General features: G+C 35.6%; 1 protein-coding gene across 1 annotated transcript in view; it reads left to right on the forward strand.

Moving 5' to 3' along the window:
* Nucleotides 1-18,017, forward strand: part of LOC136852023 (tudor domain-containing protein 1-like) — a 114,770-nt gene that overhangs the window by 45,033 nt on the left and 51,720 nt on the right. The window contains exons 8-10 of the mRNA XM_067126496.1: nt 4,402-4,462; nt 12,884-13,065; nt 13,713-15,406. Of these exons, the coding sequence (XP_066982597.1) occupies nt 4,402-4,462; nt 12,884-13,065; nt 13,713-15,406 (1,937 nt within the window). The remainder of the gene's footprint in view (nt 1-4,401; nt 4,463-12,883; nt 13,066-13,712; nt 15,407-18,017) is intronic.

Below are 18,017 nucleotides of genomic sequence, written 5' to 3' on the forward strand. Positions count from 1 at the left end.
GTTAACAATGAAAAATCCAGGTTAATTATACAGTAGTTTGCATCCATTTGCAATCCGATGTGAGGGGCAAACTAACTGGAGTCTTCGTAGATTTAAATAGGACTCTGAAACTGATGTATTACACTCTCCTTGGAGAATTATCAACCTTGTTCAGACTTACAGGTTGTAAGATTCATGAGATTAAAAGTGCAGCTAGTAAAGGCTGTTACTCAAAATTCTTTAAGCATAAGGAGACTCCACAGCAGCTGAAGTTAAGTGCAAACAATGCACTAATCAAAATTCTAACTAAGACTAATATTTTTATTACAGAATTAGTTAGTACTGTATGCTCGGCCAATGAATGCCATGTTAAGTGAATAAACGAATTAGTCATGATTACGTATGGCTAAAATAGAGTCCTAACCTGTAGGAATTAACAGATGACAAAAGAGAAGCTAGGCCTAACTTTGATATATGCCTTCCTAATTTTTAAAAATATATTTTGTCCACTGCTCTTTTAATAGCTACATTTTACTGTTACAGTGCATTAGGCTAAGTTACAGCGTACCAAAAAACAGCATAAGGGGTTTCTAGAGTTCTTTAATCAAAAACATTTTAATGTACTTAGTGGGTCGTGGGTGTCAGTGGCATTTGCCATATACAGATAAAGGTTTAATTAAAACCTAAGAAAGTGTAAGGGATTGAGTTTTGACCAAATGCTAATTGGGTTGCTGGAACTAGTGTTAAGAAGATTACAGCTATGAATTTCAGACTGCATAGATATGTACAGTTTACATTTAGAAATACATACATATGCTTGCTTTTTGAGGAATATATTAGTTTCAAGTCACATGCAGGAACTTGGGAGTGACTGCAGGTCGGGGGAGCATAAGTTTGTACAGTACTTGAATAAAAATTGATAAAAACACTAATACATGTATATCCTATCCTAACCTTCCCTTAACCTAGCCTAGGGCATTGTGCCCTGACTTCCAGTTATGACCAAATTATGCTATGGTCATTCTGATTATTAGTTGAATCATTGGAACCGCAGAATTTCAAGCTAGGCGGAAATGTTTTTTTTTAACGAACTCGCATAGGTCTCATTCACTCTTTAAGTATTTGGTTCCACTTGGCTTTTCTATGTAATATAGTTTCTAGTTTATTCTGCACTTCTTATTTTCCTTTCTCTGCTGCCATCCTTTCCCAGTTGGAGGCTATGGTATGTAGAATTTTGACCTTCCAGATTCTATAAAAAATATACAATATAGGCTTATTGGATATCAAAGTACAGTGCCATTGTTTTAATAAGACACATTCATGAAAAATTAAACACAGGTAATAAGGCCTAGATTTGAAAATAAAACCTTTTACAAATAAATAACTTCCTTTTTTGAAAATCTTATATTCAAAATCAGTACAGGAGTCTAATTCAACTATTTTATCAGATAGATCAGTGAAAGAAATTTTGTCAATCTTTCTCATTTTCAGTCGTTCCAGTTTTGATGTTCTTGAAGAACTGTAATTTAATTAATAAAATATAAAAATAAGTAAATAATAAAAGCATGAAAACCCTTGTAACATTTGAATTTTACCAAAAGAAAATTTTTAAAGTTTTGTTTAATTTATATTCTGAATTTTAATATACCATTTTAGTATGCATGTAAGGAAGTCTGAGTAAATGTATTTATTGTATGAGAGGATGTGCTTGTGTGCAGTTTTTAATTTAGTTTTAGTTCATTCATCTCTGTATCGGATGATCTATTGGGTCCTAGCGCTTGACTTCAGGCCTGGACCTAGTATTTTAATGAAATCCTTTGGGCCAGCCCTATGAGAGCTGAAAGTCAGCTCAGTGGTCTGGTTAAACTACTTTAATAATAATAATCAGATTTATACCATAAATATTTTTGAAATGGAGAATTTTTCTATTTTAATGTTAACAGTGATACAACCAGGTCATTTATACAGTAGTTTGCATCCATTAGCAATCTGCTCAGTGAGGTGCAAACTAATAACTTTAGTCTTCACAGACTGAAATAGAGCTTTGGAAGTGAGGCTTTACCCTTGCCTTCGAGAAATATTTTCAAAAGTACAAACTTTTAGGTTGTAAGAGTCATGAAATAAAAAAAATGACGAATAAAAGTTGTTTATTATAGTAAAAAATGCAAAAAATAATTTTTGCACAAGGAACTGAAGTTATAGGCAAACAGTTTACTAAACAACAGTTTAACTTATACTTTATACTTTTCTTACAAAATTAGGTAATACACTCAGCTAATGATTGCCATATTAAGTGAATAGGCAAATTAGTCATAACTTATGTGGCTAAACTGGAGCCCTAGCCTAAACAGAGACAGTGGAAATTCCGTAGACAATTAAGAATTAACAGATGACACAAGAGAAGCTAGGCCTAACTTATGGTGTTTGTCTTCCTAATTTGGGAAAATTATTTTGGTACAATAATAAGTTACAGGGTATCGAAAACAACATTACGGGATTACTGTGGTCTGTGATCAAACACATTCTATTGTGTTTGCTGAGTCTTGAGTTTTCCTGGCTTTTGCCATATACAGATAGAGATTCAATTAAAAAGTTAAGTGTACGCGGTCGAGTTTTCAAGAAACACAAATTGGGTTGCTAGATTTAATGTGTTAAGGAAGATTACTGCTATGACTTTCAAACTGTGTAGACACGTACACTTCATAAAAAGAGATATATACATGTGCATGCTCTTGAAACCTCACAGCGTAGCCGAGGCTACTCTTGATTCACTAGGTACTGTTAAAGATGACGTCTAGTTAAGGTTAGGTTAAGTTTTTTGGCAAAGAACTTGACCTTAACTACACTTCAATATACTAGAGTTTGAAGTCCCTGGCTGAAACTGGGGAGTGACTGCAGACTGGTGGAGTATAAATATGTGTTTGAGTAGAGTTTGCCAGAAAAACGTGGCCTAACCTTAACTACACTTCAGTATATTAGGTTTGAAGTCCCTGGCAGAAACTGGGGACTGCAGACTGGGGGAGTATAAGTATACGTGTCTGAGTAAATTTTGCCAAAAAAAACTTTACCCAAATTTAACTATACTTCGTCTTTAACAGTACCTAGTGAATCTAGAGTACCCTAGGCTATGCTGTGAGGTTCCAAAGCCTAGACCATCTTAGTCGAGACCCTAACCTAACAGAATGTGGGGCATCTGGCCTGGCTTGGAAGGAGTAGGGTTTTCCCCTCCCTTGTTTAATAAAGATTTTCAATATTTTTGGCCATTTCTGAGATAACCTCAGCCTGCAGAAAACCCTGAAGAAGGTTTGGAGTTGCCCATCAAAACTGAGCAAATAACCATAAATTCTTTGCTATTACAGAACTCCAAAAACCCATGTTTTTTTTTTCTGTACCCTATAATGCCTAGGTCACTGAAAATCATAAAATGTGGATGTTGTAGGGCAGTGCTCAAAATATTTTCCCAAAGTTAGGAAGGAAAACAACAAAGTTAGGCCTGGATTCTCTTTTGTCACTGGTTAATTCTTAATTGCCTATTGAACTTAAACTGTGTTTGGGATTAGGCTAGGACTCTAAATTAGCTACATTCTAATATGACTAATTTGCCTGTACTCTTAATACAGCAATCATTAGCAGTGTACTGCCTTATTTTGTAAAAAAAAAAAAAAAAAATATATAGTCTAAGTTAAATCATTGTCTAGGAAATTATTTGCATATAACTTACATTGTACAGTATTCTCCTTGTGCAAAAAGATCATCTTCACAATTTGTGTATTTTGATGCAACCAGCTTCACAGTTGTGGGTATTTAGATGCAGTGTTGATTTAGGTCAGTCAGTCTAGATGCAGATGAGCGTGTATCTAGAGTCGTTTGTGTAAGTAGATGCATAGTTATTCCAAGACTGTGAATATGGAGTCGTAGTTATTCGTAAATGCTGTGTAAACAGATCCAATTCTGATTATTATAACATGCATGTATAAAAATATATTTTGCTTTAATATATTCATAGTCACCCTCGCACCCGTTAGGAACTGGCCTTACACCCCTGGTTAAGAACCTCTAGCTTAAATGGAGGAAGTTGGCTTTAAAAATACTTTAGTCCACAGTTCCCTTGATATTTCTGACTGCTGTACATATGATAAGGAATCTGACCCATTTTAGAGAGGTATGCTTTTTTAGAAGTAAATAGAACACTAAGTTTTCTTTGTTGATCAGTGATGCTTTTTTAAAATATGTAACATTGGTAAAACATAAGTGCCTGACAAATCATTCATAATTTACAGGTTAGATTTTCTGGGGAATAAACATTAGCAAAGCGTGGGTTGCTCAATGTAATGCATATTACAGTGAGTAGACTCATTGACACAAAGTACTTACTGACCATTTGAAGTAAAGCAACACAAATAATAGTTTTGTAACTATCAGATTTCAGAGTTCCGTATCACCTACTTCTGCTGGACGTTTGAAGGAGAAACCAAAAGAGAAGGTAAGAATTAGATTTTATATAACTTTTTTTTATTATAAAAGAAAAAAGTGTCAATTTGTTGATCTTGTTCCAGAAAAAATTAACAGATTCTGGTATGTAAGTGTTTGATGATCATATCAAAGAGCAGTCATCCTGTAGTTACTGTATTTACAAGTATACTGTATTGGTGATGGTGGTCAAGAACATAATTTTTATGAATTTTGTTCATGCAAGCTCATAACACATATGTAGCCCAAATCTGTGGTCTTTGAACTGACAGAGGGAGGAGCTGTAATCATCCTGTGCATGTGCATCATGGATCCACATATCCTCAGCTGCTAATTCACTTTTAATGTCTCAGCCATCAGCGATTTGCTGTCAGTCAGGGCATAGATATCATACTCTTGTGATATTCTGCTCTGACATCTTGGGAGATATGAGCTTGATTTGCAGAGAAGTTTAAAATACCATGTCCTCGTATAGCAGCACTTCTGTGGTAGTTTTTCTGGAATTCTCCATCCTTTTCAAGGCCATTAGTAGGCTGGAGAAGCACAACCAAGTGCAACAGTAGCTTGAATTTTGCACTGTACTGTATTGCTGTTTTGTAAGAAATTTAGGGTTAGACTATACATATACTATTGGCTCTAATCGGAATGTTGTTGCTGGATTTGGAGCTATTTCTCAGATATTGAGCACAGTGGCTCCCCGTGCAGTATGTCATCAGTTTGTACTGTAGATAATATACAATTTTAAGTTTCAAAGAAATTGTAATGCAAAAAAAATTTTTTTTAGTGACTCCCAGAGTGTGCTGCATTGTGTGGGAAGGTTTGATGCCAAGCACTTAGTGTTGTCTAAGAAAGTTTAGAATAGATGTTTTTAGTTATTGTCATAGTACAGCAATTAACTTGTACAGAGTACCATTCAACATATGTTTTAATAGGTAATGAAAGGGTAACAGTTTGGGAGAAAGAATGGCATTAATTGCTGTACAAAGACTGCATTTTAGTCTTTCCACTGTGCATAAGAGCATCATGGATGGAGTCGGCCTTGGCGTTTTGGATCGTGGAATGCCGTAAGAAGGACGTCCCCCTCAACACCAACATCATTTGTGAGAAGGCACAACAGCTCTACCAGCAGTTTATGACTGTTACATAAGGCAGCGACGTACAGGAAGCAGACTTCTTAGGCTTCGACGAACTTGCCGAAGTAGAAGAGGAAGAAGCAGGACCATCGTCAGCTCCTGAAGGTTTTCTAGCCAGCAAGGGTGGTTCCACAGTTTTCAGAGGCGGTTCCAACTAAAGAGTGCTTCTCTGCATAGGGAAGCGGCATCGGCAGACACAGCAGCAGCTGCTAAATATCCCGAGACCTCCAAAGACAATCATCAGGAACAAGGGCTACCATCCACAGCAGGTATTCAGTATGGACGAGACTGGCTTGTTCTGGAAGAAGATGCCTTCATGGACATACCTCAGGAAGGAAGAAGCCAGAGCCTCTGAGTTCAAGGCCCAGAAGGATAGGGTTTTCCCTCATCATGTGTGGTAATGCTGCTGGCTTCATGCTGAAACCAGGCCTCATTTACAAGGCTGCAAACCTCAAGGCCCTCAGGAATTAGAACAATCACTTGCTGCCTGTATTTTGGATGCACAACCCCAAGGCCTGGATCACTGAAGTAATCATGTCTGACTGGTTCATTCAGAGCTTCATCTCTCAATTTAAGGATTACCTCAATGACTTGTGCATGGAGTGGTGGTGGTGGTGTCATGGATAATGTTGGTGGCCACCCTTTGGATCTTTATTACGAGGGAGTCCAACTCGAGTTCCTCCCTGCTAACACCACCTCTCTCCTCCAGCCTATGGACCAGGGTGTGATATGTGCCTTCAAGACACTCTACACCCGGAACTCCCTTGAGTACCTTGTGAAGGCAGTGGACGCTGACAGTGAATTTACACTGAAGAAGTATTGGCGTAATTTCATGATTGCCACATGTCTGACGATCATCGACTGAATGTTGAAAGATATGAAAAAGGAGACCCTTAACGCATGCTGGAAGAAGTTGTGGCTAGTGTGTGTTCACAATTATAAGGGCTTCTCTCCTGAAGAAATTCAACATTCGGCCATTAATAATGCAATCCAGTTGGTGAGGGTACTTGGTGGAGAAGGCTTTGATGACATTACCGAGGACAAAGTCAGCACCCTCATTGATGACCATTCTGACCCCCTGACGGACCTGGATTTGGAAGAGCTGATGAAATCTGCCAGTGAGGAAGAAGACACGTCTGAGGCAAAAAAAAAAAAATTCTTTTGTTGCGGAAGAATCTCTGAATCAACAATTTTGCACTAAAAAATGAGAAGGAATTCATTCTATTCTTCATGTAATCAGTAAAGTACATACACTATTAAATACTATGTACTGTATTCAAAACACACACATGTCATTGTCAGCTTCATGTGAGCAAAACTTTCTTTGTCAAACAGAATGCAGCTAAAACTTAATTGGCTGGCTGGTTGCCATGGAGATCTGTTAGCAAATGACTGCCCTCTACTTCTGTTCTATATATAGACGTGTCGTGATGGCACTAAGTTTGAACGTTGCCAATGATCGTGATTATTTGACTGCTAATGGCAAAAATTACTCAATAATTTGCTTTATATGATTATTTCTTCTGAAAACAAGAATTTAACAGTTTTAACTTTATTATAGTGGTATAAAAAATCCCACAACTTTAATATAGTGGCATGGAAAATCCCACACACAGTGTCGTAATGATTAAATTTACAACTGCTAACTGATGATGACATAGTGACAATAAAAAAACCCTCTCCAATGTCGATATTATGAAATGTAGTTTATAGTCTTACTTATTGTTAAAAGTCTCAAGTTGAATTACAGTTATTCTGATTACAGTATTTATATTTTTGCATTTTACTGAATGTTTCTGTTGAAAATAATGTGTTAGTGAACATGTGGTCGTAATTGTCCCACTATTTTATTATTGGTGATCTTAATCAGTAATAAAATGTTTGTCACATTCATTTAACAGTATATTAATTAACCCCTTTGCCACCGGCCTGTTGCATTGCCGCTAACGCTTGCATACCGCATGAGACCCCCTGTCAACCGCAAGTATATTAACCCTTAAATGCCGAGCCTCTATTTACAAAAACGTCTCCCGTATGCCGGCGGCGTTCGGTGAGTTAGCGCCGAAGCGAAAAAAAAGTTTTTTTCAAAGAATCACAGCACGCTTAGTTTTTAAGATTAAGAGTTCATTTTTGGCTCCTTTTTTTGTCATTGCCTGAAGTTTAGTATGCAACCATCAGAAATGAAAAAAATATCATTATCAAATATAAATATTGGAATATATGACAGCGAAAAAAAAAACATAATTGTATACAAATCGCGCTGTAAGCACAACTGTTAAAGCTAATGATTTAATTTTCTTTTAGTTGTATTGTACACTAAATTGCGATGATTTTGGTATATAACAAATTGTAAAACGATCAAAGCAACACAGAGAAAATATTATCACAAAATGATGCATGAATTCGTAACGCGCGGACGTAAAAAAATGTAGTTTTCAAAAATTCACCATAAATTGAAATATTGTGCTACAGACTTCCCGTTTGTTGAAAAATGAAGCTAATTGATTGAATATTACTAGACTGTAAGTGTTTTAGCTTACAATTGCAGTTTTCGACCATTTCGGTCGAGTTAAAGTTGACCGAAAGTAAAATTTTTTCTATTTATCGTGATTTATATGAAAATATTTCAAAACTGTTAAAAGCTACAACCATGAGTTATTTTCTGTTGTATTGTACATGAAATTGCACACATTTTCATATATAAAACTTTATGTAACGACTAATATAAAACGGTGCAAATATTACGACAACGAGACGAAAGAATTTCTGAGATGTTCGGCCGAGTTACAGCAAGAGACGTAAGGAAAATGCTTTTTTAAAAAATTCACCATAAATCGAAATATTGTGCTAGAGACTTCCAATTTATTGCAAAATGAAGGTAAACGATTGAATATTACTAGAATGTAAGACTTTTAGCTTACAATTGCGTTTTTTGACCATTTCAGTCGAGTTAAAGTTGACCGAAGGTTGAAATTTTGGCAGTTATTGTGATTTATGTGAAAATATTTCAAAACTGATAAAAGCTACAACCATGAGCTATCTTCTGTTGTATTCTACATGAAATTGCGCACATTTTCATATATAAAAGTTTATGTAACGACTAATGTAAAACGATGCAAACATTACGACAACATGACGAAAGAATTTCTGAGATGTTCGGCCGAGTTACCGCGCGCAGATGTAAGGAAAAAGTTTTTTTTTTTTCAGAAATTCACCATAAATTGAGATATTGTGCTAGAGCAGTTTGTTTGCAAAATTGAATATTATGAAGATTGATTGGCAGAAATTTTGGCAGTTATCATGATTTTTTATTTTCAGAAATTCACCTAATATAAATTTGAATATTGTAGAGACTTCCAGTTTGTTGCAAAATGAAGGTAAATGATTGAATATTACTAGAATGTAAGAGTTTGAGCTTACAATTGCGTTTTGACCATTTCGATCGAGTCAAAGTTGACCGAAGGTTGAAATTTTGGCAGTTATCGTGATTTATATGAAAATATTTCAAAACTGATAAAAGCTACAACCATGAGTTATTTTCTGTTGTATTGTACATGAAATTGCGCACATTTTCATATATAAAACTTTATGTAACGGCTAATATAGAACAGTGCAAAAATTACGACAAAATGACGAAAGAATTTCTGAAATTTTCTGCCAAGTTACCGCGAGAGCGTAAGGAAAAAGTTTTTTAAAAAAATTCACCATAAATCGAAATATTGTGCTAGAGACTTCCAATTTGTTGCAAAATGAAGGTACATGATTGAATATTACTAGAATGTAAGAGTTTTAGCTTACAATTGCGTTTTTCGACCATTTCGGTCGAGTCAAAGTTGACCGAAGGTTGAAATTTTTGTAGTCGGCGTGACGGTACGTCCACTTGGCACCCAACAGACAATTTTAGTCGACGTATGATACGTCCAGTAGGCGTTTAAGGGTTAATCATCACTTGCTCCCACTAAATTTTATATGTTATTCATATTTTTCCTTTATATTCTTATGTGAAAACATTGTGTATATGTCAATGAATATTTTTTACCACGTTGGCAAAAAAAATAATAAGGATAGAGTGGAAAAAGTAATTGTAAAAATAGAAACAGTTATAAAGTAGTAGAAATAGTAGTAAAGTAGCAGAAAAAGTAGTAAAGTATTAGTGAAATAATAATAGTAGCAATAGTAGTAATAGCAGGACGAGGCATTTTATTCACCCCCATTATCATCAGCAAGCTATAAAAAACACACATCTCATCATGAGCAACAGGCCTCCATAGAAGTCCATTCACCTTACGCTTTCCTGTTGAGCAAAAATACTCCTCTGCCCGAGCATTCATCCATTCACACAATCTGTCAATTACATCACCACAAAAAAAATAACAAAATGCATCACGTGGGCAGGTGAAATCTGGTGTGTAAGCAGAGATCCCATTTTTACCCTCCGTGAAATCCGGGGGTGGGTCTGGGCGCACGTCACAAAATTGATTACATATGCACCACCAACCTTCATTGACAATAGGTTCGGTGTCTTCCAAACACTCGTTGTCACTGTCGTCCTCTAAGAAACTATCTCCACTATCACTATAATCATCATCTGATAGATCTGGCAGGTACTCAGACCGTGACTCTGAAACACTATCATCCGACATGACGCTAAAAAAAAAAAAAAAAAAAAAAAAAAAAAAAACTGCAATCAAAAGAAAAAAACGTTTCGAATTCAAATCCACATGGATTACGCATAATATCGTGATAACCCTCCTCAGATAATAGCCTGAGGTGCACTGGTACTTGTTGGACAATGCCTCTCGTAATATCCTCATATGAAAATGACGTCACGACGTCCATCAGACACTCATTGGCTAGAATGAATAGTGGATGGTGCTTCAGCACCTCTCTCATACACAATACTATGTCTGAAACCCGTCTAAGCGTGAGAAAACTGCTTTGCTTTTCAAGCGTACATCGCGGTCTTGTATTACTGGACCGTAAAAGACGTACATGCAGACTTCCCGGTAGTGAAGGGGTTAATATAAATAATAATAAACTATAATGAATAAATAACTATAATGAAAGAACATGAAAAATGAAAAAAAACATGTTTTTGCTGCAGTAGTGATGTTTGATTACGCTCCTGACCCCCACAGTTCTGAAATCCGAAAAATTCCCAAAACCAAAACACATCTGGCCTCAAGGATTTCGGATAAAGGATTGTATACCTGGTATTATTATAAACACTAACATACCTGTGCAGTTGAAATTCAGTAATAAAAAGAGCTAAGTAATGTTGGATAATAAAGATTGACTCTATACAGCATTGAACTTGTCTAATTAATGTGTAGAAGAGTGAAAGTTTACTCTATTGCTAAACATACAAATCTGACCTTTTTCTCTTCTTTCATTCTTTTAATGATATATGGCTGTTACCAGATGGTTCCTTTTAATCACCAGATAAGTGAAATTGTTAAACTCAGCAAAATTGTAGCTGATGTCATTACAATTTCCAAGTATAGAAAGAAGCTTCGTATCACAACTACAAATCAATTTCTTTATACTGACCATTCTTCCTATTAACTCTGCTGATGTACAATGTTCAAAAATGTTAAAGTGGTGAACTCACTGCATTTTCTGTACTGTTTAAGAATGTCAGAAGCTTGTAGCGGTAATCCATCAGTTTTTAAATAGATACAGTATTTGCTTTACTTATGTCAGTTCTTTGTATACATCATCTGATGTTAGCTTATGTACAATATTCATTAATGATTTGAGATAACACATTGTGATTTTATATTGTTAACCAAGAATACAGGTAAGTGATTTAGATGAAAATATGTTGAAGGATTAGAGAAGCTGGTCAGAAGTTGCATATGGGAGTTGCTATACCTGTAGTGTACAGTATATGTTTTTGCTGTATTATGGTGATTGGTATAGAAATCAGCTTCTCATCAAAAAAAAAATAAAAAAAAAAAAAAGGGCTCATCATTACAGTATTTGAATCAGGAAAGGTTAGTGTAGTAAAGTGTCTTGTGAAGGATTCTGTTCATTTGCGTAATGGCACTGTCTATTTTTTCATCCTCAACTACCTTGACTGTGTTATGTTAGATTTTGCAGCAAACTTCCCGTATAAATTGAATAACATTTGGAATTGCAGAAGTAAAAAATCATGGATAGAAAATTGCTGTAAGCAAGTGCTAAATCTCGTTAACAAATGAAAGTACTGTAATATTTTTGTAGAATTATTATAAGATGAAATATAAGTTTTTAATACAGTAATTACTGTAAATTCCATAAATTTATGCACAGGTGTGGTGATAGGGTTCAAGAAAACCAAAACTTCACATGAAAAAAATACATGGTTGTCAATCTTGTATGTGGTTGTAACCTACCCATGGTACTATATGTATGTAAAGAAATTTCTTGATCACGTTAGCCTAACTGAATACAAAAGATAGCAGGCCAGTTAAGATATGACAAAAATTTCTTTGTATGATGTATTAATGCATTTTGATGAATACCTACTCGAACAAATTCATGTCTTTTATCATGATTGTTTGAACTATTGATGGTGAAAAACTTGAAAAACAATGGTAAGCTCATGATTGTTTGAACATTATTGAGGGTTGTAACCTACCCATGGTACTATATGTATGTAAAGAAATTTCTTGATCAGTTACGTTAGCCTAACTGAATACATCATAGTAGATGGCAGGCCAGTGTAAGATATGACAAAAAATTTCTTCAATTCTGTATGATGTATTAATGCATTTTGATGAATACCTACTCGAACAAATTCATGTCTTTTATCATGATTGTTTGAACATTATTGATGGTAGAAAAACTTGAAAAACAATGGTAAGCTCATGATTGTTTGAACATTATTGAGGGTTGTAACCTACCCATGGTACTATATGTATGTAAAGAAATTTCTTGATCAGTTACGTTAGCCTAACTGAAAATCAATGGCAGGCCAGTGTAAGATATGACAAAAAATTTCTTCAATTCTGTATGATGTATTAATGCATTTTGATGAATACCTACTCGAACAAATTCATGTCTTTTATCATGATTGTTTGAACATTATTGATGGTAGAAAAACTTGAAAAACAATGGTAAGCTCATGATTGTTTGAACATTATTGAGGGTAGAAAAACTTGAAAAACAATGGTAAGCACAGTCTAGGTTGTTTAACTGATGTTTATGTTTTAATAGTATGTTTTGCTGGCCACTTGGTGGTACAGAATAAGGTACCTATTTGGTCCCATTAACCCCAGAGTACTGAGCTTCTGTACTAATGAATGAATTTTTGACAGGTTGCTGTGGAAATAAATGTAGGTTGTGTGTCTGTTGGCTGGAGGAAACCCCGCCCTTGTGTTGCTGAAGGTTGTTCTTCTGTTGGAAAATTGAGATGCTCAGTTTGCAAAGCTTTTTATTGCTCAAAAGTATGTCAGATTGATGACTGGTTTAGCCACTCGAAGAGCTGCCGTAAGCCTCCGTAAGTTAAAAGTTATACTGTTATGCTGTAATGAATTATATGCTTTTACTTTACTTATGAAGCAGTGGTTTGTATAATTTAGCTTAGTGATATGCTAAATATTTTTCTTGGCTTTTTCATATTTACACACATTTGTCCATGATTCAGCAGCAGTATTTGATCCCATGTATGGTTTTCCAGCTAATGTATATTTTCTGTATTTCACTAAATACACAAGTTGACTGTAATAAAACCTTTAAATTCACTGAAGTTATTTAATCTTGGTACAGTGAAATGTAGCTTTCCTTTTCTGTACTGAATCGTCCTTCTTAGCAAGTTATTTTATCTTAGTACAGTACAGTAAAATATAGCTTTCTTTTTTCTTACTGAATTGTCCTTCATAGCAAGTTAGTAGGCCTTATGCTAAGGATGGGAAATCTTTTTGTTTTAGTAAGATTTCCAGTGCTCAAGCTAATCATTAATTATCATTGCATATTGTATCTGACATTTATGTACACCTGCATTGTTCAGTTTCAGGTCAGCAGCACTAATGTCTTGGTATGTCAACAGGATGCAGAAAAGAAATATTTGAATCTGTAATATGAGGATTGATCATTTTTGTTTGTTTAAATATCAAGCAATAGTAAATTCTATTTCTTCTCTTTCAGACCTTTAGAAAACTTTGATGGCATTAGTAGTGAAACTAGTGAGGACTGTACAGCATTGCCCAAACCATTACAAAAAGACAGTGTGGTAGAAGCTAATTCAAAAATGGAGAAGAGAGTTTGTAGTGGCATTAACAATAATGAACCTCCCACCTGGGAAAATGAAGTTCCAAAAACAGGGTCATTAAGGCTAAGTGAATCTAAAGAAGTAAATGATAAAGCCATAAGTGGTCTCAGCAGTAACAGAAATGCAGAGGCTGTATCTCTGCATTGTGAAAGTAGACAAAAATTTTGTGGTGACAAGTCAGTCATTTGTAAAGGACCCAACTTGGCAGAAAACAAGAACTTCCTTCTTGATCAAGGGAAAGGTAGATTCATGGGAGGAAATCAAAATAATCTGAGAAAACCTTTTCCAAGTGAGGAAAACAAAACTGTTGGCAGTAGGATGAAAGAACAAAACCAAGTGCAGGCTAATAACCAAACTATGAACACACATGTCAGTGGTAAAGCTTCAAAAGTATCCATCAACAGAAGACCTGACTCTGTGAACAAAGTTCCTCCTATTATGAATAAAGTAGAAAACAAATTGGTTTCCACAGCAAACCCATCCACAACTTCTTCAACTTGGAAGGCAACTGCAGCCATTTTGAACACTGAAACTGTTTCCAGAAGCTTAACTAAATCATCATCTGGTACTGCAATCAAGGATGCCAAGGAAACTGATGGGCCCATGTTAGAATTTAAGGAATTGCATTGCATTTTTGATAACATAGAATTGGATTCACTTCTTTTAGGACTTGTGACAACTAAGGAAAGCTGCAAGAACTTCATGCTTCTTACCATGACAGAATCAGCAAGTTATTTACTTACAGAAGCTCCTGCTATCCTAGAGAGTAGTAGTTTGAGGCTTAATTTTGAGGCTGTTGTTGGGTCTCTTATTGCTGCAAAATCTGTCGCAGATGGAAGCTGGTATCGTGCATATGTGTATGGAAAGAAAAATGAACTTTTTAGTGTTATATATATTGACTTTGGCAATTGTGAGAATGTTTTAGAAATTAAGCCTCTTCCACCAGGAAAACTTTCTACCTTGCCAGGTCTTGCTGTGGTAGCTACATTTCATGGTGAGTTAAGTAATAATACACAGAAGTTACTGGAGGACACAGTTGTTGTGGATGAACAGCTAACATTCAAAGTGACTGGAAAGAAACCTAGAGCAGTAAAAGTGGCACTGTTACATAGTGATGATTCTCACTTATGTAATTACATTCTTAGACCATGGTATTTGGCTCTTCCTTATAATGATGATACCATTGCAAGCAATGAAACTAATCCCTTGAAGAATGAAAATGTCATAGATGAGGAAATTATAACCAGTCCAGATCATATCATTTGTGATGATATATCCAAGTTTAAAACCGTATCACAACATGTCAAAGAATCCAGCTCTGCTAAGCCTGATGCATTGAAGAGTCATGCAGTTGGCCATACTAAAAAAGAAATTGCAACTGTGGGGAAAAATGGTCAGGAAAAATTTTGGTATCGAGACCTTCATAGTATCAGCTTGGAAAAAGACAAAGACTACAATGTGATACCAGTTGAGGTTGGAGAAAACAACATTTTATACGTTCATTGTTTGGGACTGATTGATGAGGAAATTCAGGAGATGTGTTCAGTCATCAGTAATCACTGTGAGAAAGGTAATTTTCTTCCTCTTTTCATTTATGTAGGACTAATTTTTTGTGCCTGTTGTGATTTACAGTAAGTAAATTCATCACTGTATAATTGAGTGTGGTAATGTACAGTAGTATTCATGTGGTTGAAAATTAATCTTTGAAATGTACCGTAATATTTTTAAATACTTTTCTACACAGTCCAGGTAAAAAAGTCACAGAAAAAAGTCAAACTAATTTATGGTGGCTGGTAATAAAATCACAAAACGTCATAATTTTGGCTAGGAAAGCAAGTCAGGTAATCAGTCACAATTTATTTAAGTACCATAAACAAAGTACTGAAGCAGAAAATATTTTAAATCAGTCATTAACTGATAATACATGACTTGTACTTATTGATGACAATATTTTTATATTATGGCATTACAGGTATGTGAAAAAGTCACAATTTATTCAATATCTTGAGCACAGCAAGGTAATCAAACAAAAATATTCAAGTCGGTTATTGATTGCCTGTACATAATATGTACAGATTGAAAAACGATTACATAATAACATGGCATTACATGAGTATTCAGTGCTCTTAATGCTGATGTATTGTCAGTTAATAACTGGATTTAAAATATTTTCTGTTTTATTACTTTAATAGTTTATGGTCCTTAAATAAATTGTGACTGACTTGAATATTTTTATTTGATTACCCGACTTCTTTCTTAGCCGAAATGTGACTTTTTCTCTGAATTTTACTTGCGACTTTATTTATTTTTTTTTTAATGTATCTTAACAGATCTCCTAGGGCTGGCCTGAAGGATTAGATTTATTTTTACGTGGCTAAGAACCAATTGGTTACCTAGCAATGGGACCTACAGCTTATTGTGGAATCCGAACCACATTATAGCGAGAAATTAATTTCTATCACCAGAAACAAATTCCTCTTGTTCTTTCACTGGCCGGTCGGAGATTCGAACTCGCAACCAACAGAGTGGTAGCTGAGAACAGAACCCGCTCACCCAGCGACGAACTGTGACTTTATTACCTGCCACCATAAATTAATATGACTTGTTTTTCCTGTGACTTTTTTCCTAACCAAAATTGTGACTTTTTCTGCAACTTGATTACCGGCCACCTTTCTACCAGGCCTAGCAAGCTTTTCTATCAGCCAGTTGAAATTGTAGTGTTTAGTTTTAGTGTTTATTTTTTTTTTTTATGTATTTTGAAGCTCATTTTGCTGTATTTTTATGTTTCACATATTTTCATATATTAACCCTTACTTAAAAAGCAGGTTTCGATGTAGGAAAAACCTATTTCTGGTAGCTGCTGTGAGTCCTCAGAGGAATTACACTCTCATGGACCCCCCAGGGCTTCATAAGACAAACCAACCAATTACAGAGAAGTCTCTTATAGTTGGTCTCGTCCAGAATAGTGCTTGTTGGCACAGTGATAGAATATAAAGGACTCGGGACAGGAGGGCTCTATCTCCTGACCTACAACAACTACCTAGACTCATCTTACTCGCACAGATGTGGCAACAGCCTGTTCTGGCCAACTTCATTACATGCCAGGTCTGTGCAAGATAAATGCTCACCCCAGCCCCATGCCTTTTTGTCAGGGAAAGCAGCTACCAAAAATAGGTTTTCCCTATATCGAAACCTGTTTTTTGATAGAGTAGCCGCTGTTCATCCTCAAAGGGGCTTACAGAAGAAATTGACAGGTGACGAAATGGCTTGAGCTCCTAATAGATAAATCCCAACAACGCAGATAATTTTTGGGTAGAGGTATAGTCACAGGGTATTAACCTTTTTCTTTATTCCAGATACATATAGGGTTTGTCAATAAAGAACAGGAAGAACACATGAACCAATAAACAGTATTTATTATTCTTATGGTTCGAATGTGACTTATGATACCTAATTATGTCAGGTCTGGTTGCCCAATTATTGCACCATCCCCAGCAAAATCTCAGCATGACCACCACTTATGTCAATAGTGTTTCAGAAATTTTTTATTCAAGGTAAAGTCACAGTTTATCAACAGTTTTCTTTATTCTGGATACCAATTCGGGTCTGGCAGTAAAGAACAGGAGAGAGACAAACCTATAAATGTACTATTATCCATTGTGGTTCTACAGTGACTTACCTAAGTATGTCAGGTCTGGTTGCAGGATTATTGTGCCTTCACTTCCGAAGAGAGTTAACAATATACTCACCTTGGATGTCATGTGACCTAGGAAAGGAGTGAGGGCCTGCCTTTTTAATGAGGGCCATTAAAATAATTCTCAGCCCATGTAGAGAGGGTGGTTTGTTCGTGATAAGGTGTAGGAAAAATAGGACCATCTGGGATGTTTGCTGTGACATTTAGGTAAACCTTAAGTTTACCAGGCATAATATTTTATATGAAATACTGAGTTATTTTATCAGAAAAGGGATTTTCCCTCTAAAAATGCTCATTCTTGGACAGGAATGATAGGCCAGGAGACAACAGTAAATGACAGGTAGGTGTATTAGTGGTGAAGTGTCCTTGTCCAAGAGAGCCCAGTACGCTAATCCGAGCCCAATACCAAACCAGTCAAGAAGACTGCCCTTTACAGCATATGAGTTGTAGTTGTATTGGACCCATGAATTGAGGGATGACAGGGGTC

This window comes from Macrobrachium rosenbergii, chromosome 24 (genome assembly GCF_040412425.1).
Source record: "Macrobrachium rosenbergii isolate ZJJX-2024 chromosome 24, ASM4041242v1, whole genome shotgun sequence".
Lineage (NCBI taxonomy): Eukaryota > Metazoa > Arthropoda > Malacostraca > Decapoda > Palaemonidae > Macrobrachium > Macrobrachium rosenbergii.